Here is a 21,945-nt window from a genome sequence, read left to right as displayed (position 1 = left end):
ATTACAACACTCGAATAAACACAATTAATATAGTATTATAAATAAATATAAAATTAGAAGTTATAAAATATGAAGTAAATGTTTAGTAGTATAAGTATATATAAAGATGAAAGTGTAACTTATACAATAAAATTAAAAGTTATAAAATATGAAATAGGAAAACCCAAAATAACTTCATGAAAGTTAGGTTAGGTTTTTCCTTTATTAAGTAGTATAGATATGCAACTTATAGTTAATATATTTGAAGTGGTTATATAGGATTATATGATTTTTTAAAATTAAATTTTTGAAGGGTAAATAGGAATATATAAATTATGTCATGGTGGTGGTTACATCATGTTTTGGCTTTATATATAGTATAAAAGTATAGATATGGAGTTACATCACTGAGTATGTTTCATAAATGAGAAAAATATGTATACAATTATAGTGTAAAAGTTTTTTATATTCTTACTATATCATCTAGAATCATTTTTAGTTATTATTGGCTTCTAAATAAAATAATACAAATAAATAATATATAATATACTAATTATGTATAAATTTTTATATTGTCAATACATAGACTTTACACTATTTATACATTTTAAGCAAAGGATAGCTTTCAATTTTAATGCCATGTTTGGTAGGAGTGAAAAGTGAATGAAAGAAAAGTAGGGGAGAGAAAATTTATTCAAATTCATTTAATTTTAATATGAATATATTTTTATATATAATTATTTATAGAAATTTATTCAAATTCATTTAATTTTAATATGAATATATTTTTATATATAATTATTTATAGAAACATTTAATTCTAAAATAAAAGTGAATATTTGTATGTTAATGTTTGTGTTACAGTGAGATGACAACTAAAGTCACTAATTTCTATTTGATTTTGTTGGTGTTCTTATAGTGTCTAAAGTTAGACCACACATTCTGCAATTAATATATTGTTTCAAATTTGCCATTTCAGCAAACACCAAGTAGATTTAGGAAAATTTTAAATCAGAGTGTTGAAATAAAGTTAACAAATTAAAGTTTTTCATTCACCAGAGATGACAATTATTATTTGAATGCTGACATAGTACTTAATAAATTAAAGTTTTTCATTCACCTTATAAACTTCCACAGCAATTTTATAAACATAGTGATATTAACATTGATAGTATAAAATATAAATATTGAGTACATTCTCTATAACTTATTTATATTAGTTATATTTGAAAAAACAATAATATATGAATGATATGATGTAATATAAGTATAAATAAACCTTATAATATCAAGTACATACAGTTTTTCTTTACTTGTAGATCCTTTGTGAGAATACCATTACCAGAAAGACTCATTGGTTTAATTGTGATAAGTTGGATCATGACATGTTAATTATTTTTTATAAAAATATTTTTAAAACTAAACAAAATAGTACACATATCATACTTTTATTTGTGGGAGAAAATTAATTATCTTCTTGTACAAGGATATACTTATTGTCTTTGCGATAATATAAAAAACTTTTATACATCATTGATGACTAGATTTTCCTCAAAGATTATACAAAGTTACTACATATTTATTTATATACTGTAATATTGAGTGAAATTTATTATAAATTATTTACCGTTCATTTGTATTGTATTATTTTTATACACATAAAAATCAATAATAATTAAATGAATAGTTGATGAAATAAAAAAAAAGAATATTTTTTTTTGAAGAGTGTGATGATTATAGTAATGGAGGATAATGGTGGTAGGGTTGGGATGAGTGGTAGGAGTAGGTATCTTTGTCTCTAACTTTGATCTTCACCTTAACCCTTCACCTTCTCCACAACTACTCAAACCCTAACACACCGTTTCGTTCCTCAGCCATGGAACTATCATCGAACTTCACACCTTTGCTTCTCTTCCTCTCCGTAACCCTCACCGTTCTCTCCTCCGTCTCCGCCAATTCCGAAGGTGACGCTCTCTACGCACTCAAACGGAGCTTCTCCGATCCCGATAACGTTCTCCAGAGCTGGGATCCCACACTCGTTAGTCCCTGTACTTGGTTCCATGTCACTTGTAATCAGAATAACCGTGTCACTCGATTGTAATTTCATCTTCTCTATCACCTTCTCTATTTCGTTATTATACACTATTCACTATTCAAATTCATGTTATGATATTTTTACACAGGGATCTTGGTAACTCTAACTTATCTGGTCATTTGGTACCTGAACTTGAGAAATTGGAACATCTACAATATCTGTATGTTATAACTAATCATAGTTTAATATTCTCTACTATTTTTTATTGATTTCAACTTTCAAGTATGTTACTGTGATTTTTCTCTTATTTTTTGTTGTTGTTCATGTAGTGAACTATACAAAAACAATATTCAAGGAGTTATTCCTCCAGAGCTTGGAAACTTGAAGAATCTTGTTAGTTTCGACTTGTACAATAACAACATATCGGGAATTATCCCTCCTTCGTTGGGGAATCTGAAGAATCTTGTATTTTTGTGAGTCTGGTTAATCTATCAATACTCTTGCTAAGCTTGTTGGAACTGGATATGGCTTTTTATTGTTCATTATCTTAATCTGAATTGCTATTTTTGCTTCTAAGGATCTAGATCAGGGGTGTTCATGGTTCAGTTCAGTATGGAAAACCAAACTGAAACAAAATTACTGTTTAGATTTCTACACTGAACTATTTTAGATTCAGTTCACTACACTGGTTTAGATTTGACTTTGGATTAGAGAAAATACTTCAAATCTTTCTGTGACAAGTATTGTAGAACTTGTTTGGGTCATATCTGGATGCATGGTTTACTGAGAACATTTGAAGAACTAAATATTATAGAAAACACAGATTCTTTATTTTAAAGCCAAATCTGAAAATTCAATTTTATATATCTATGCAAAAGGCTATTAATACTTACTAATTCTGATTTTATAAAGGTTGGATGCCTGAATCACGACTCTTAAAGTCATAACATTTGTCAATGTGATTCAATTAAAGCAAATTAAAGAATTTAGAAGTTTCTGTTACAATATAAAGTTTCTCAATCTATTAGTTCCATGGACTGTGACTGAGCGCATCCCGAGATCCTTCATTACAAACCTGAATTATATTACTAAGCTAGTGAGTGAATGACCTAACTAAAACCATATACATATTTTTTGGAGTTAAATTCTTTGATCTGGCCTTTTAGCTTTACCAGAGGCTGAAATTTATTCCACTGACTCTGGGAAGACAAGTCAAATTAGTCACTCAATTGAGATAGGTAGGAAATTGAATTATTAATTAATCCCATTCTTAACTGTTGGGAAGCTGCCAGTCTATCAGCTTGACATGCAAGACATGGCACATAACTTGCCACGTTGCTGATAAGTCTTCGGTTCTTCATCGTAATTATTTTGTGGATAGATTATTAAGCAGTGTGCATGTTTCTTATCAGTTTTTCTTTGCAGACGACTTAACGACAACCGGTTAACTGGCCCAATCCCCAAGGAACTTGTTGGCCCTCCAAACCTTAAAGTCGTGTAAGTCATTTTCTTGCCTTCTAAGGATTCATAAAACTATATAGTGATATCATGAAGATGTGTGCTAACGAAGAGCCTAACCATTCACTTTATGTTCAGGGATGTCTCCAACAATGACTTATGTGGAACAATTCCTACCACTGGACCATTTGAGCATATTCCGTTGAATAAGTAGGTCCCAAAATATCCTATCTAATTATCTCTAAGCATGCGGTTTTCTTATTCTCCTTGTGGTGCTATTCATGCCAGTTACTGCTTTCCTTTTCTTCTTTCCTATACATTTTTTTTCATGGGAGCAGAGTAATTAAAACTGAACATTTGATCCTGCTGAAATGTGATGTAATGTCTCTGCTTGATGTTGTATAGAATGAGTTTGATGACATACAATGGGTAGACAATCACCATTCCTATTGTGCAGTAATAGGAATGGAATTTTTGATTTAATTAGATCCCCGACGCAGCCATATGCTATTCGATGAGCAGTCCTGGTAGCTGGTGAAATATAGTTGTGATAATGGGAAACTATATTGGATTTTCTTGTCGTGTCATAGTTGTTATTCTTCACTTTTTGGTGCATTGATTCTGAATCAATTTGAAGTCGCCTTATAGAATCTAGCTAGAGCATTTTCTGCAAAATGGCTGTATTTTTCCCTTCCCGTTACTTATTGTTGTTTTGTTTGAATGTTGTAGCTTTGAGAACAACCCCCGTTTGGAAGGTCCAGAGTTGCTGGGACTCGTACCTTATGTCACAAACTGCTCGTGAATAACATGATGCTCCAGGATCTTTCCATGTGCGTTCAATTATATATATGTATGCTAAAATCTAAGTTTATTACCTCATAGAGTAATGGGCAGTGGTAAATCTAATTCCCTCATATATGTAAATCTCACATACATATTGTGATCTTCCAACAGTGTTTTGAGATCATGAATATCTATTGATGCAATACTAGAAATGAATGGACTTGGTTAGCTATAAAATATCTGTGAAGCTTTGCTGTTTCTTATCTAGAATACTGTTTCTTGTCTTATTGGAGTACCATTTCCTTCAAATATCCAACTCTTGCTGGTTTTTGCCTGGTATTAGCTTCTAGGGATAAGCTTAAAATCAGTGTTGTGTGCCATGGCTAAGTTTAGTATTTAAAATTCTAAATCATTTTATATTGTGTTAAGGGAATGCTAACTTGCAGCTAGGCGGAGACAGTTTTAGCCTGAAGAGATGTAATAGGCAATTATTTTGGGGAATGGTTTGTGTGGTTCTCAATCAATTGACTTTTTTTGGTACTATCGTTGAAATAATCCATTTCAAAGTGCGTGACTGTCCATCCCAACAAGTATCGTTTACAAAAACCAAATCATTGACATTTTGGTCTTGATGGATATCTAGTGGAGCTTCATACTAGTAGACAAACTCCTTATATCAATCAATTAGCTTTGATTATGCTAATATTGGCTTGATAAATATGTTGTCTCGTTTTGACATTACCCTCAAATTGTGTGCACCCATCGTCAGGGTTGATTATTGGAAAGCTATAGCTACCTTGAGATGTTGTCACATATCCTTTGGTTTGATGTTGCTTTATTGTTAGTTTCAACGGCATATTTATATGAAGAGTTAAGATACTCTCCATTAATGAAAAGACAAGTACTTCTTGAGAAATGTAACTTTAAATTACACATATATTCTTCTGATTACAATGAAATCACACTTTTGTCATTAAAAACAAGTGAAAAATATGTATTTAACTTTTCATTAATGGAGATGATCTTTACTCTTATATGAATGTACTTCTTCAATACTGAATAAATAAATAAAGAGCATAACATTTTTCTTTCTTATTTTTTGGGAAAAAATTCGTAACATGCAATAAATATACTACACCTTTACTCATTTGGTAAGCTTGTTAAGCAGGCAAGTTTTGGTTTAAAGGTAAACGCATTAAGGGTGAGTAGAGGCTAAAAAGTAAAAATACCCCTAAAAACCTCCTTTTCTTTTCCCGAAAATACTAGTTCATTTAGATGTGTGCAATTTTGTTTTATCATATTTTACATTATTAAGAATTGAATTTGTATTTTCATTTTATATTCTGTTATCATTATATATTTAAAACTATATTTATGGTTATTGCTAATGATAAAGAATATATATATTTTAAAGGATTTAATATATATACACTGGCAGTATAAGTATTTTTTACACTGTCAGCAAATTATTCGCTAATGATTTATTAATCACTATTGACTCTCAAACACAAGTAATACAAATCAATGGTTGATGATTTGTTGACAGCATAAATTTTTTTACATGGTATATGTTTGATTCATTTTAGTCTAACAATAAATTCAACTAACGAAAAAAAATAAGGTTTTCTTTTGTTTCTTGGGGGATCCGGTAATGGTTAATAGATAAAGAAAGTGTTGAATAGAAAACATGAAGTCAGGATGGCCGAGTGGTCTAAGGCGCCAGACTCAAGTTCTGGTTCTCGTAAGAGAGCGTGGGTTCAAATCCCACTTCTGACATTTAATTTGTCTTTTGCTTCTTTATTTTTTAATCATTAAAGTAGTTAAGTTAAAGATTTCATAAAATGTCTTCATATTTGATAATTGGGATTTCTTTCCAACATAATTTATGTCAATGATACACTGAACACATTTATTGTTAGATTTCGTCATTAGCTATTATAAAGACGCATACAAGGTCATAACGGACATCACATAGTTGTAGATCCTCTTTAAAAAAGTTAAAATAAAATAATAACATATAAATACCATATAGTTTAATTAAGGTTAAAGTATCTTCAATGAATGTCAATTTTTATCCCAAATCATAATTACCAAATATTTAATTGAGGTTGTAGTAGTTTTTGTTGTTGTTTCCAACAGACATCCTCACACTGGAGGAAATCTTACCCGAACCGGGAACATCTACTGGTAAAGGGGTTAACTCTCTCAGTAGATATTTTTATATCCACAAGACTCGAACTCGAGAACTTGCTTAAGGAGAATCAAACATGTACTATTTGAACCAATACCCATTGATAGTCTTAGTAGCTTTGAAATGATATTCAATCATTATTGAGTCAATTAAGTGTATTTGAATACCCCTTTTATTTTTATTTGTAAAGGAAATTAAAACATTTGGAGGGAAATTGATTTAGAGGTTACTTAAACCTTCATCTATGAATAAGAAATTTGAAATTATCTTGTCACTCAAATTATTTTTTAAAATAAAATCTTTTCTTTATTATTATTTTTGAATGACATCTGATTTATTTTTTTATTACAGTGATTTGTTTTTGTTATATATTTTCATTTCTTCTTAGTGTTTTTAAAAACATTTTTGGGCCTTTCTAGATTGAACAAAACTCAGGTGTTAATGGTGAATTGCTTTTCATGTTAACAACACCACACACATAAGTATACATTATAAGGATATGCAAAAATCACGGTTAATTTTCCATACCATTAACATGGTATTGTCGTTGACCATTCATGTAATTTTTTTGTTACCAACATAAATATCAATTAAATAATAAGGTTAAACAACTTAAAAATATTTTAAAATATATTATTTTCAATAGTTTAACAAGGAAATTAGATTCTTCTTTGTATATTTCCACTTGATTTTGGTTTTAAAACAATCATTAGTACCGTCTCTACCATCTCCTAAAAAATGGAGACAATTCACAAATAATGTTCCATTTTTCTTTTAATTATTTCTTAAAGCTTTTTAAAATTATTATTTAAAAATTTACTTGTTTTCCTAGTAAAAATTATTCTCATTGATTAAACAATATTTTATCAATTTAATTTGTGAATCAAATGGTTAAGTGTCTTGTTGTATGTCTATTTTTATTGTAGAGTGAGAAGTGCTCATTGTTATTAATAATGGAAGACATTTCAGATATATTATTGTATTTTTTCTATTAATTATGTGAATTAATTAAAATAATTCATTTAATAACAAAATAGTTAGACTAAATTGTGAATTAGAAAATTTTAGCAATTAATATCAATTTTTTCTTTGTGCTTGAGTGGAGAACGCATTAAAGTCATTAGTATTGTTTTTGTCATTTCATGAAATAGGAAGGGAGGTCTACGATTTACTTCTTTTCTTTCAATATCAATTAATAAAAATTAAACTACGATATTAATCAATTTTCAATTCATAACTACTTAATTTTGATTTCCCTATTGCACATAAACATATATAAGAGCAAAATAAAATATCCCTTAGATACCATAATAACTAAGTAAACAAGTTTACTACATGCAACTAGTCATAATATAATATGGACTACTCTCCCTCTTTTTGAACACCAATCGAAAATCAGGTCGTGACAGTATTGAAGTCAAGTCTATCTCTAGACACTGAGAACTGCTATTCACTGGCACGGAATTAGACAGGTCTTTTTTGTTTCCTATAGGTTCTGTTTGCGAGTTGGTTTTTGGAGGGGAAGTGAGGGAAGATGAATGCTTAAAAGTCATGAAATATAATTGTGAGACGACTCTTAAGTTTTCCATTTCTATTTCTTTCCCTCCAAAATCAAACTCATAAAAAGACCCTTAATATATCATTGGTTCCAACTTCAGGTTCAAATGGTTTATCATGTAAAGAAACTTTTGAGATGTTTTTTGATGCAAGGAAAATATTTCAATTCTATATCATTTAATATATGTCACCTTTTTCACGTTAAGAATATCTTTATAATTTCATTACAAGTTGATTTTTGGAGGATAAGAAAGGGAAGGGGAAGACTTAAAAGTCATGAAATACATTTATAAGATAACTTTTAAGCATTATCCTCATTTCCTTCTAAAAATCAATTCTTTTGTAATATTCTCATTCACTTCTTTACCCTCCAAATATTAAGAACCGCTTAAGAGTAAAAGATTATTATAGTGATAGTTAGAAATATGCATATACGTGTTATGATGAAAGGGAGAAATTTCTACTGTAACTTTTCAATCTTGCTTTAGATTTGCCTTAACTCAGATTTCATAATGTAATTTTGATGACTTCAACTTTATTCTCAATGAATAAGAAAAAACTCAATAAAAAAACTAAACATATATCTGCTATCTTAAACCATATCATAAATCATGTTTCACACTAATAAAAACATGCCATATAAATTAAAAAAAATTAAATATTTATTACTCTTTTATTTTTCCTTTATTATCATTGTTGCATGACATAATTTAAGACATAGTTTGAGACATGATATATTTGTTCAATAGACCCACTTTTACCTTTCCAAACTCAATTATGATCTTTGTTATACCTAAATCCACACCTTATTCTTTTGTGTGTTGTGCTTTGCAGTATGGAACACCTTCCATATCACAATGTGCTATAAAACCAGGAGAAACTTTTCATTACAGATTTAAAGTTAACAGGGTATACATGATTATCATTTATTTCATCATTTTGGTGTTTGTGTATTTGTTTAGTGTAATCAAGTTAATTATGCAGGGTGGTTTAATTTATATGGTGCAGCCTGGTACATACTTCTACCATGGACATTATGGTACACTTGTATGGTTCTCTAATAGTGAACTTGCCAAAAGGAAAAATATGATGGTGAGTTCAACCTTTTACTTAGTGATTGGTGGCACCAAAGTTCACATTATCAAGAGATTGGCCTCACCACTAAACCATTCAAATGGGTTGGAGAACCTAAGCTAAATAGTGTACACCTATGTATCATTAGAGGAGAGTGCTATGAACTAACAAAGTAAAAATTACCTGCAATATTGCAATGACTCTTATTTATAGTGAGAAGACATTTTTACCTTTAAAATTAAAATGAAAAATAAGACTTTCCTCTGGAGTATGGGAGATGAGTCTATCCCACATGTGATTGTGGTGCAACAATATAACATAAAATGGAATATTTTGAGAGTGAGATCCAAATTCATTGGAGATCAAAATATAACCTGATGCCTAAAGAGGATAACTAGAAACACTAGCATAGATATATGCATAGCCTCATCTCATGTAAGTGAGTTAGGATCTTTATGGCAGTGAAGAAACAAATATATTAAAAACAATATACATAATAATATATTATTTTTATCATTTAGATATAATGATATGATATTTGTATGTTTTACTATAAATGCAAAAGTAATAACTTGCATCTCCAGTAGAGGATTTGAATCTTTTTTGAATTGGGTAACTAACTTCTCCCAACTTTTTTACTTTATAGCAGCATATGCTTCAACTAGCAAGCAGAATTTTTTTGCTTTATACAAAGTTATATTACATTTTTAAAGATTGTCAATGATGACCTTTATGTTACATATTCACAACTAAAAAATAAAAAGTGTCCACCTATCAAGTTTAGATATCTATAGATCTTGGTTGAGAAGTTAAAGTAATTTTACATAGAGAAATAGAATGATTTTATTATGTCTTTTGGTGTGAACTTTTAGATGCAAGTGTATTTACTCCTATTTTGATAAAGTATATTGTGATTTTAACTCATTAAGTGATCTAGAGATTGATAAATTTTTACATTTTAGAAATTATCTGTTTTAGTGGAGTTTTATGCTCAAAAAATTTCAATATGACAAGTTATAATAATAAAAAATTCATGTGTTAATCAATGATATAATTTTATTATAGTAAGAACATCTAATACAATATTACTGAGTAAGAAGTGAATAAATTAAGATTTTTTGTTACTACCAAAAATATTCTCTTACCATTTTGGGTAATAAATTAATTCATTTCGGGATTTGTGGCTGCTCCTCCCAACAAATGTTGCTCACAAGAATCGAACCCTTTAAGTTTTGGTCATCTTAGGGATCTATAGAGTTTTACACAGATCAACAACTTGTTGGTTATTAAATTAAGATTTGATAAGGACTATAATTTAACTCTGTAAAACAATAATAGTATTGTGTTTCTCCAAATAACATTATTATTACACACTTGCCAACCTTTGATGAGAAAGAAAAAAAAGGTTAATGTTCTAGACTTGAGTTTTTCAGTCTTTGCTCATTAATGGAAGAGGACAATACAAATGTTCCTTGACCTCAATGCAAATTTTGTGGTACTGAAGAATGTGCACCTTATATTCTCCATGTTGAACATGTACAAAGAACTTTTATACTTTTGAAACCTGCCAATATGATTTCTTGAGCTCATCAAATCATGCGTATTAATACAGGAAAAAAAATTAAACACCAATAGTATATGAGTTTTATACACTGTTGATTCATTATATATCGTTCATTTTTATTTATCATCGACTATTCAAAAAAGTAAAACAAATAAATAATGAATGTTGTATTGACCGTGTATAAATCTTTACATCGATAATGTATAGATATTACATTATATTAATATTCATGAGAGAGTTAGAGATTTTATGAACCTACACACAATTGTAAGTCTAATGAGTCATGTTAATAAATTCAAAGCATAAACATAGGGTTTTATGCACATGACCCATATTTCACATAGATTTTCTTCAATTTTAACTTGCTAAAAGATGATATTGGGAAGGCTTTAATTAACATATTATACAATTGATTTTTACATCTTAACACCCTTATCTGCTAAATAAGATTTCCATTTTATTATTTATACACCAACTTTTGAACATGTGCTCACTAGAAAAAGGAGACAATTGTAGACAGACTAATAGGGGAGGGACATCTATGGGAGAATAGCATGTGATAATATTGGGATGATGATTCGATTCATGTGATTAACACTTGAAATTTATCATCATATAAACTTTATATGTGAAATTTCACATCATAATCTACATAATATACCAACAAAGGATTGGTCTAGTGATGTAACATCACCACTAGATCATCAGGCTGACTAAAGATCAAGGATGTGCGATTCGTTCTATAGATTCCGTAATAGTTAAGGGATCCCTCGTTTGATTCATATCCCGAGCAAAAACTTTATTTCTTGCTTAAAGGAGTTCAATTCTTGTGAGCGACACTTGTTAGGAGGACAACCACAAACCCTAAACTAGATTAGTTTCTTACCCATAATGTGGAGAGATACCCTTAATAGTAACAAAAAATCAACATAATATACAGTTATAAATATAAAAAATATTTTCAAAACTTAAAATAATAGATAGACAATGGTAATAATTCAACAGTTAGAAAGATAAAATGTCCTATAGGGAGGGAGACAGAACAATGCATGTGAGTCACATGTGGAAAATACCAGAGTATGTCCGTGAAAGGCAGGACAAAAAATAACTTAATCTATGTTATCTATTTCATCCCATCATCTATATATATATATATATATATGCAGCTTTGCTATTTGCAGACTAATATTTGTAACACTATTTTTACACAAATTTATTTTTAGATAGTAAAACAAGTGATACACTTTTCAACATGCATTCTCTTTATCTTTTTTCATAGTAAAAAGCTTGCAAAAGTAATTTCTCTATTAACAATGTAGTTAGTTTCACTATCAATGATAGGAAAATTACATGCTTATAAATAATTAATGTGAATAGCATAAGTGTGAATTGATACATACCCTGTTTGATTATTTACTTGTGCTTTCTAGAATCACAAATTGGTGGTGGTGGAAGTAGATGGAAACTATGTTCAACCATTTATAGTTAATGACATAGACATATACATATATTCGGGTAAAAGCTATTAGGTACTTCTCACCACAAATCAAGACCCAAAAAAAAACTATTGGATCTCAATTGGTGTTAGAGGAAGAGAACCAGGTACCCCACAAGGCCTAACAATACTTAACTACAAAACAGTATCTGACTCAGTTTTACCAACTTTTCCACCCCCTATAACACCAAGATGGGATGATTTTGACCGTAGCAAAGCATTTATTAACAAAATTCTTGCTCCAAAGGGATCACCACTACCTCCAAGAAAATATAGCAGGAGGGTTTTCCTTCTGAACACACAAAACTTAGTTGATGAAATCACTAAATGGTCCATTAACAATGTCACATTATCATTGCCACAAATTCCTTACTTAGCTTCCATTAAGTTCTATCTAAAGGGTGCATTTGGCCAGAAAAGTGAGGTTCACCCTTGGCATATGCATGGTCATGATTTTTGGATTTTGGGGTATGGAGAAGGGAAGTTCCAAACTGGTAAAGATGATGCAAAGTTAAACTTGAAGAATCCACCATTCAGGAATGGGTGTGGTTTAAGGCAGATAACCCTGGGGTTTGGGCTTTGATTGCCACATTGAACCTCATTTGCACATGGGAATGGGTGTGGTTTTTGCTGAGGCTGTGAAAAATGTCAGAAACATACCCAAGGAAGCACTAGCATGTGGTCTTACAGGGAAAATGTTCATGAACAGAAGTAAACATAACTGAAACTAGCCACAACTGTTTGTCCTTATTCTGTTTAAGTGTACCTTTCTGTCTTGTAGTATTAGGCCATTGTTTAAGTGTTAGGCATAAGTTTCACTAGTTAAGTAGGGTAACATGTGCACTATAATGCCAAGTATATCTTTCTTAGTCTATATATTATGTACCAAAAGAGAATAAACAAACTAACGTTTTTTTGTACTACTAAGAGTATCCTCTCACCATTTTGGGTAAGAAACTAATTTCTCTTTCGGGGTGCATGGTTGCCCCTCCCAACGAGTATCGCTCACATGAATCGAACTCTTGACCTTTTGGTCATCCTAGGGATCTAGCAGGGTCTTACACCACTAGACCAACACCTTGTTGGTAAACTAATGCTTTTAGATCAGTTCAATTTGTATATAAAGTGTCCTACCTGATTAATAATTTTGGCATATAAGAATGTAAAGATGAAAAATTATTGACCAAATGAATCAACTGAAATTTGGTTAATAGGTAGTGATGAACAGCAAACAAATTTTCAATAACAACAGCAACCCAATCTTATTTCTTGAGGTAGAGTTGGTTACAGAGATTACTCCAGGCCACATATTCTACCTAAAGTCGAAATTTCAATAAAACCATTTATCCAAACATACCATATGGTATAAAACACTATAAATTTCTTGAGGTAAAGTCTTATTTAAAGATTTATAGAGAACATCACCAAATGAAATTATTTTTCAGTCAATGTAACTTAATCGAATCCGCGATGAAGCTCTTATTTGGTGGCCTGCGCAATTATATTACTCAGTGAACTTGCCTCCTCTTTGGCAGCTTCCACTAGATCCTCCTGCAAATCATACCATAGGATCAGAATTTTGTTAAATACAAGGTCACAAAATATATAGGATATGTGGAAGGACTCATTTGCATTCATACCTGTGCAGCTATCAGTCTCAGAATTGTTCTCTTGCTAGTCTCCTGCATTTCTCCGGCGAGCAAAATCTCATCCAATAAAAAATATGCCTGCTAGCACCAATTCAACTTTACCACTCAATGTTTATCTTCCATTAAAGCATTAACATTCTTACTTAAATGAGTTATAAATTTTTAACGAAAAAGGTATAGACACTGATCAATCACAAAGTAGACTACAGTATAAAATTAGACTACAAAATTTGGTGTGGTTATGTTGAGATTTCAGATTCAAATGCAATAAGAATAATAGAGGATAGTGTTCAGGAGAAGAGTTGAATCACCTTATGGAAATTAAAGATTAAATCCAGCTCACAAACCTGAAAACAAAAGTAGGAGATAAACTAATTCAGGCTCTAAAATATGTATGCAATTTACCAAGAACTTTATGATTTCAAGAGTTTATGAGACTGACACTGCCGAAATAGCGATCGAGTGTCTCAACATAATGATGAATAATGGAGAGGGTCTCCAATTCATTGTCCTCTTGATCATTGCAGATGCAGAAGTAGAGGCTAGCATATCTGAACAATAACCAAAACAGAAAAGACTCTCAATTACAGTTCAATTTGTGATGCAACATAAGCAACCTGAAAATAAACATTCTTGAGTTACCAACCTTTTATAAACAACTTTGAGTCCCCTCCACTCCACAAAGTTGCATAGCTTTGGGGCTCTAGAGATAATTACACCACTTAGCTCACGAATTACCTTCCAAAGAAGAAATGAAAATGAACAAGAAACAGCTTCAAATACACATACTTTGAGCAGAGGAAATCAATATGCAAAACCCATGTCACATGCAACTAAACAGTATTCTGGTGTGCATTGTTATGATGCTAAGTTACTAACCACTGTCATCACTATAACAAAAACTACAATACAATGATGTGAATCCATTTATTTAAGAAGTTTATAAGTACAGAAATATTATTATTTCCAAAGATAAAAATACACCACAATCAAATCACTACACTGATCAAAGAATGTCATAGTTCTCTATCATAAATCATGTTGAATTGTAAATCTTTTCTAATCGTTTTGCCTATGGTTTTTTCTTTGTGCGGAATACTTGTAAGACATATAAGAAAGGAAATCACCATTGTTATTAACTTATTATTATCCAAAGCATGAGTATAATATATATGCATTGTTAGTGTAAAGATTTATACACAATCATTACATTGTACACCATTCATTTCAATTACGTTCTGAAGAGTCAACGATGATACATATAAACGGTAAGTGATGTAGTGACAATATATAGAACTCGTACCTCGAGAATGCATACATTTTTTCCTCCCAAAATATTGGGTTAAAATATGAGTACTTAGAAAATTAAGTGAGAGACAGAGACAGATACCTTGGATCTTTCCTTTTGAGAGTATGGTGAGTACCACTTTGCAAGCCTCACTTTTCCTTGTCTACTAATGAGAAGCACAAAGTGAATCTGCATTCAAAACCAGATCAAAAAATATATATAAAATAAAACTTGCACTTAGATTTATTAATATAATACACAAACGAATACGTATAATATACCACTACCACCACAAATCTATAATACATATATACTTTTAAATCAAACCTATTTTCTCAGCAATGGGTATGAATTGCATTAAGCAAAAACCATAAATTGTGATCTCAAACACATAATGATGCACAAATCAAGTTAGGTTCATTGAAATGAATCACATAATTAATTATATTGAATTATGTATGTAACATGAATTTCCAAAGGATGAAATAAAAAATGTACAAGGGATTTGACACATTAAAAATGAATGTGACAATTGAGAATGAAAAAACGATTACCATTGATGATTATGTTGATGTGAATTTGGGAGAACACAATTGGGTTTGTAACGTTTATAACTTTATATATTGAAACCAAATTTGATATAGTTAACAGATCCGAACCTTATTGTCTTAAGTGTCATACATAACTCTCTTCATTCATTATTTATGTAACTAATTGGAATTTTAGAAAATGAACATTTGATACTTATTTATTATTTATATACTTGTTTATTAATTAAATAATTGAACTAATTAAATACTTAAATAATTTAAAACTATTTTTTTTTCAATTCTTTATTTTAAAATTTTATTTATAATTGAACATACAATCTTTTATTTAAACATTTTTGGCCTTGCTTCTATAAATATAATTAAATTGCGTAAATTTGTAGTATTCCTTCAAAGTTTACATTATACATTATTAAAAAATATTATATGAAAATAATTTATACATTCATCTAATAATCAAATAATGTAAGATAAATTAATAATGTTGAATTGTTGAGTATAAATTGTGAAGAGTATGCTCTCAAAATATATTATTATACATTAGTAATTGATATATTTAATGATTATCTTAATATGCGTGTATTTCACCAAAATAACAACTAAAATATGACAAAATTTAACACTTTTTGACTCAACATTTATGATTTTGTACGTTAAATACACTAATTGTGTATTGATAAGTTAAAACCTTTTTAATAGAAAGTTATATTTTCAACCTTTATAATAGCAAATACATTTGATGTCACGTAATTTGTATCATTGTATTGTATTTGTCATTATTGTGATTGGTTAAAATAATAATTAATAGTTTAATCTTAAGTATTTTTTATTAATCATAATTGATAGATATGATGTGAGACAAATTGTCAAATTGTGAAAGAGAATATATGTTCCATTTATCCTCATACATAAGTGATGAACTTAAAAAATCATTAATTTGTACAAATAAAATCATTAATTTAAAGTTAAAGTTTAAATAAAAACCTTTTCCTCCTACTTACCATTTTCCTCCACACATTAAGAAACCCCTTTAGGAAGGGAAAAGTTTAAAATGAATCTTTTGTAAATGTAATATTTATGTACAGTGTAAAAATTTATACATATTTAATATATTATTTAGCATTTATTTATATTTTTTTGAAGAATCAATAACAATTAAATATCAGTAGTAAAAAAAATAGTGATAATATATGAAACTTATCAGTATATATACTTTTCTCTCATCTTTTATTTGATATTTTTAATAATTTGTACTTTGTGATTATTTATTACTAGTATGTTGGATGGTAGTAACGTGTCTGTCAGTCCAAAACTTTATTTTTTCTTTTTTACATCACACATGATTATCTTGTCACACACATAATAATATACAATCAATTATGAAATCAATTTTATTAGATTGCCAAATACAAATGAGATATATAAAGAAGTAAGGTGGAATTTTATAAAGAAAAAATGGAAAGTGAAATAGAAATCATAGAATGATGAAATTAGGGTATATTTGAGATTTGACATTAAATGCATTTCAAAGTGTGTCCCTTGCAATAACTCAATACATACGTTTATGTTTTATGAGAGTATTTCTGTTGTCTCACAAAGTATGCTATTGCATGTGTCATTGTCAAACCTATTTTCTCAGCAATGGGTATGAATTGCATTAAGCAAAAACCATAAATTGTGATCTCAAACACATAATGATGCACAAATCAAGTTAGGTTCATTGAAATGAATCACATAATTAATTATATTGAATTATGTATGTAACATGAATTTCCAAAGGATGAAATAAAAAATGTACAAGGGATTTGACACATTAAAAATGAATGTGACAATTGAGAATGAAAAAACGATTACCATTGATGATTATGTTGATGTGAATTTGGGAGAACACAATTGGGTTTGTAACGTTTATAACTTTATATATTGAAACCAAATTTGATATAGTTAACAGATCCGAACCTTATTGTCTTAAGTGTCATACATAACTCTCTTCATTCATTATTTATGTAACTAATTGGAATTTTAGAAAATGAACATTTGATACTTATTTATTATTTATATACTTGTTTATTAATTAAATAATTGAACTAATTAAATACTTAAATAATTTAAAACTATTTTTTTTTCAATTCTTTATTTTAAAATTTTATTTATAATTGAACATACAATCTTTTATTTAAACATTTTTGGCCTTGCTTCTATAAATATAATTAAATTGCGTAAATTTGTAGTATTCCTTCAAAGTTTACATTATACATTATTAAAAAATATTATATGAAAATAATTTATACATTCATCTAATAATCAAATAATGTAAGATAAATTAATAATGTTGAATTGTTGAGTATAAATTGTGAAGAGTATGCTCTCAAAATATATTATTATACATTAGTAATTGATATATTTAATGATTATCTTAATATGCGTGTATTTCACCAAAATAACAACTAAAATATGACAAAATTTAACACTTTTTGACTCAACATTTATGATTTTGTACGTTAAATACACTAATTGTGTATTGATAAGTTAAAACCTTTTTAATAGAAAGTTATATTTTCAACCTTTATAATAGCAAATACATTTGATGTCACGTAATTTGTATCATTGTATTGTATTTGTCATTATTGTGATTGGTTAAAATAATAATTAATAGTTTAATCTTAAGTATTTTTTATTAATCATAATTGATAGATATGATGTGAGACAAATTGTCAAATTGTGAAAGAGAATATATGTTCCATTTATCCTCATACATAAGTGATGAACTTAAAAAATCATTAATTTGTACAAATAAAATCATTAATTTAAAGTTAAAGTTTAAATAAAAACCTTTTCCTCCTACTTACCATTTTCCTCCACACATTAAGAAACCCCTTTAGGAAGGGAAAAGTTTAAAATGAATCTTTTGTAAATGTAATATTTATGTACAGTGTAAAAATTTATACATATTTAATATATTATTTAGCATTTATTTATATTTTTTTGAAGAATCAATAACAATTAAATATCAGTAGTAAAAAAAATAGTGATAATATATGAAACTTATCAGTATATATACTTTTCTCTCATCTTTTATTTGATATTTTTAATAATTTGTACTTTGTGATTATTTATTACTAGTATGTTGGATGGTAGTAACGTGTCTGTCAGTCCAAAACTTTATTTTTTCTTTTTTACATCACACATGATTATCTTGTCACACACATAATAATATACAATCAATTATGAAATCAATTTTATTAGATTGCCAAATACAAATGAGATATATAAAGAAGTAAGGTGGAATTTTATAAAGAAAAAATGGAAAGTGAAATAGAAATCATAGAATGATGAAATTAGGGTATATTTGAGATTTGACATTAAATGCATTTCAAAGTGTGTCCCTTGCAATAACTCAATACATACGTTTATGTTTTATGAGAGTATTTCTGTTGTCTCACAAAGTATGCTATTGCATGTGTCATTGTTTATGATTGGTTGAAAAATATATTTAAATTAAAATTTTAATAATTAATTATTTTTCTGACCAATTATAAGCAGTGACACGTTAATACACTTTTATGAGAAAGAAGATCTCCACCTATATTTTATACAGCAAACGATAAGGTTCACGCGGTCCCCACACAAAAAGATAGAAAGTTAGAGAGATAAACAAGTAACACCAAACCTTTATTAACAAACACATAACTAATTATCATTATTAATCCAAGTTTAAGAGGGAAAATAGAAGGATTAACATTATAAATATTAATAGCATCCCCTTTTGTGTATTTGGTGTAGAATGCATTTTTATATTATAGTTATATTTATCTATAATTATGCTACATGAAATTGTACAATGGAAAAAAAACCAATCAAAATGAATAGATAAAACTATACTTTTTCCTTAGTTTATAATTTGTTGTATAAATTAAACTTTTATCCAAACAAACTTACACATAAGAAACCTTATAAAAGCCAAAATGTACAAAATATTCTTCACTTTTCACACTTCAATTACATTTTATTCTATCTTGGATTTCCCATATAAAAATTAATCTCTTTTAGTGTGTGTTATCGTCTCTCCTAATAAGTTCATTCATAAGAATCAAACCTTAAATTTTAAGTCATCCTAGGATATAGTGAGACTTTATATCACTAGATAAACAAATAATTTTTTTGTATTATCAAGAGTATTCCCACAATTTTGGCTATAAACTAATTTTGTTCAGAGTTAGTGATCATTTCTCTTAAAAAATGTTAATCCTAAAAATCAAACAATTAACATTTTAATTATCTTAAAGATCTAATAAGACCTGAAAGGATTGCTATAAGAAATCATTGATACACAAGTAGTAAAAATACACCTCATTCAATCTTGGGGTTTTATTTAATTTAAAGTTGTAACCCCACAAATGAAATGACCCACCACCACTTTGACATTCACCAATTACAAAGAGACCCTTCTCTCTCTTTCTCACACACTTATAATAATGCAAAATGTTATAAGCTAAGATAATGCTTCAAACCATGTCTTTTTCCTCTTTCTCTCTTTCTTCACATCTTCCTCTTCCTTCTTCTCTTCTATCTCTTTCTCTTCTTACTTTCTATACTTTCTTCTACCCTCTTATTTGACTCTTCTGTCACCATACATCAATACCCACTTCTGGATCTTCTGGTATGGTTTCTCTCATGGATAAAAATCTTGTCTTTTTCACTCTTCACTTCATAATTTCAAGCTGTTTGGTCAATACAATTTCTGGGTTTTTTTAAATTTTTTTGTTTGTTGTTTGATGCTGTTGTATTGGTGCTGGTTCAATTACCTTGTTGATCTGCAAAGTTTTATTCTTTTCTTTTCTTATTGGTATCAGTTCATTTTTTTGATATGTTTGGCTTTAATTCTTATGCTGTCTTTTGAATGATTGATTTATTCTTATATTATCTATACATGACTTGGGTTGATTAGTTTTCTAATCAGTTTTGCTGATATGATATTCCTTGGAAAAATTTTATTCTGAAACATACCTATGTCTCTTTCAGCTGCAGGATGTTTGATCATAGGTCTATGAAAGAGTTTTTTGTTTGAATTATTGTTCAAATATGTTCTGTTCTTTATTTGCTTGTTTTTTCATGTTTAATTTGTGGATGTTTTAGATCTGTTCAAATATGATACCCTTGATCTAGTAAGTGTATTGATGAATTGGAATTTTCAGATCAAATGCTTTAAATCAATGATTTCATTTGTTGATTATTCACTATATACGTCCATTTTTTTTTTACTTTTTAGCTTATATTCATTACTTTTGCTTGATGATGATAAAAGATTTTATCTGCTAATAAAAGCTGGCTGGCTCATTAATCTTTTATACGTTGTCAGTGCATATTTAATGCTTTTGATATGGGAAATTGTTTGATCTTAGTTCGACCTTAATTCTCCTCACTTTTTTGCATTGGACAGGTGTAAAGTGCTTTAAATTTGAACTCTTAAGAATTTCTTGACTAGAGTTGGTGTATAGTGCTGAAGGAGGGTGATATTTGAAGCAAACTCGCTTCATCTGAAGCTTATAGGCTTTCTTTGGTGTTATATTTCCCTAGGAAAAGATGATGATGTTTGAAGACATGGGGTTTTGTGGCGATTTTGATATGTTATGTGGTGGTTCCCTCGGAGAAGTGGATATTGCTGCCAAGCAATCCGAAGCAGATGCGGTGGTTGAGGATGATTATAGTGATGAAGAACTTGATGTGGATGAGCTTGAGAGGAGGATGTGGAGGGACAAGATGCTTCATAAGCGATTGAAGGAACAAAGTAAGGCTAAGGAAGGAATTGATGCATCAAAACAGAGGCAATCCCAAGAACAAGCAAGGCGGAAAAAGATGTCGAGAGCTCAAGATGGGATATTGAAGTACATGCTGAAGATGATGGAGGTCTGCAAGGCACAAGGATTTGTTTATGGGATAATTCCCGAGAAGGGAAAACCAGTGACTGGAGCATCTGACAATCTTCGTGAGTGGTGGAAGGATAAGGTTAGGTTTGACCGCAATGGTCCAGCTGCCATAGCCAAGTATCAAGCAGATAATGCAATCCCAGGGAAAAATGATGGATGCAACTCTATTGGTCCAATGCCACACACCTTGCAAGAGTTACAGGACACAACCTTGGGTTCTCTCTTGTCAGCGCTCATGCAGCACTGTGATCCCCCTCAGAGGCGGTTCCCGTTAGAGAAGGGCGTTCCTCCACCATGGTGGCCCACAGGGAATGAAGAATGGTGGCCACAAATTGGTTTACCTAATTTCACTTCATAATTTCAAGCTGTTTGGTCAATACAATTTCTGGGTTTTTTT

The 21,945-nt window shown here is 29.5% G+C and overlaps 3 protein-coding genes, 1 non-coding gene and 1 pseudogene across 6 annotated transcripts; 4 read left to right on the top strand and 1 right to left on the bottom strand.

Annotated features, from left to right (window-relative positions):
• On the top strand, positions 1,719–4,518 carry LOC109341019 (somatic embryogenesis receptor kinase 1-like). The gene is made up of 6 exons (XM_019578810.1): positions 1,719–2,076; positions 2,163–2,234; positions 2,344–2,487; positions 3,440–3,511; positions 3,611–3,682; positions 4,202–4,518. Exons 1-6 carry the CDS (start codon positions 1,856–1,858, stop codon positions 4,272–4,274), a joined length of 654 nt encoding a protein of 217 aa, XP_019434355.1. The 5' UTR covers positions 1,719–1,855; the 3' UTR covers positions 4,275–4,518.
• Positions 5,948–6,031, top strand: TRNAL-CAA. Its single transcript has one exon. It is a non-coding gene; the product is annotated as a tRNA-Leu (tRNA).
• Positions 5,954–13,032, top strand: LOC109328397 (annotated as a pseudogene).
• Positions 9,866–21,906, top strand: LOC109328392 (protein ETHYLENE INSENSITIVE 3-like). Its single transcript, XM_019561841.1, has 2 exons — positions 9,866–9,877; positions 21,172–21,906. Exon 2 carries the CDS (start codon positions 21,205–21,207, stop codon positions 21,904–21,906), a length of 702 nt encoding a protein of 233 aa, XP_019417386.1. The 5' UTR covers positions 9,866–9,877; positions 21,172–21,204.
• On the bottom strand, positions 13,580–17,528 carry LOC109341003 (AP-1 complex subunit sigma-2-like). Of its 3 annotated transcripts, none has more exons than XM_019578798.1 (7): positions 17,476–17,528; positions 15,176–15,262; positions 14,432–14,523; positions 14,228–14,336; positions 14,097–14,132; positions 13,777–13,863; positions 13,580–13,687 (listed from the first exon to the last, which is right to left on the bottom strand). In XM_019578798.1, exons 1-7 carry the CDS (start codon positions 17,476–17,478, stop codon positions 13,616–13,618), a joined length of 486 nt encoding a protein of 161 aa, XP_019434343.1. In that variant the 5' UTR covers positions 17,479–17,528; the 3' UTR covers positions 13,580–13,615. The 3 variants fall into 3 exon arrangements, with proteins under 3 accessions (XP_019434343.1, XP_019434335.1, XP_019434339.1); XM_019578790.1 differs by having other exon boundaries at positions 17,470–17,518; XM_019578794.1 differs by lacking the exon at positions 17,476–17,528 and adding an exon at positions 15,628–15,703.

Source organism: Lupinus angustifolius, chromosome LG02, assembly GCF_001865875.1.
Source record: "Lupinus angustifolius cultivar Tanjil chromosome LG02, LupAngTanjil_v1.0, whole genome shotgun sequence".
Classification (NCBI taxonomy): Eukaryota; Viridiplantae; Streptophyta; class Magnoliopsida; order Fabales; family Fabaceae; genus Lupinus; species Lupinus angustifolius.
This window is presented reverse-complemented; position numbering and strand designations above follow the sequence as displayed.

Bases quoted from the DNA above. Each gene is read 5' to 3' on its own strand.
- LOC109328392 (XM_019561841.1), top strand. From the start codon at position 21,205: ATGATGATGTTTGAAGACATGGGGTTTTGTGGCGATTTTGATATGTTA.
- LOC109341003 (XM_019578790.1), bottom strand. The intron at 14,524-15,175 runs GTATCTGTCTCT...CTTCTTTGGAAG, and splicing joins CTCAAAAGGAAAGATCCAAG to GTAATTCGTGAGCTAAGTGG. The intron at 14,337-14,431 runs GTTGGTAACTCA...GTTATTGTTCAG, and splicing joins CTCAAAGTTGTTTATAAAAG to ATATGCTAGCCTCTACTTCT.
- LOC109341019 (XM_019578810.1), top strand. From the start codon at position 1,856: ATGGAACTATCATCGAACTTCACACCTTTGCTTCTCTTCCTCTCCGTA. The intron at 2,077-2,162 runs GTAATTTCATCT...ATTTTTACACAG, and splicing joins AATAACCGTGTCACTCGATT to GGATCTTGGTAACTCTAACT. The intron at 3,512-3,610 runs GTAAGTCATTTT...CTTTATGTTCAG, and splicing joins CCTCCAAACCTTAAAGTCGT to GGATGTCTCCAACAATGACT.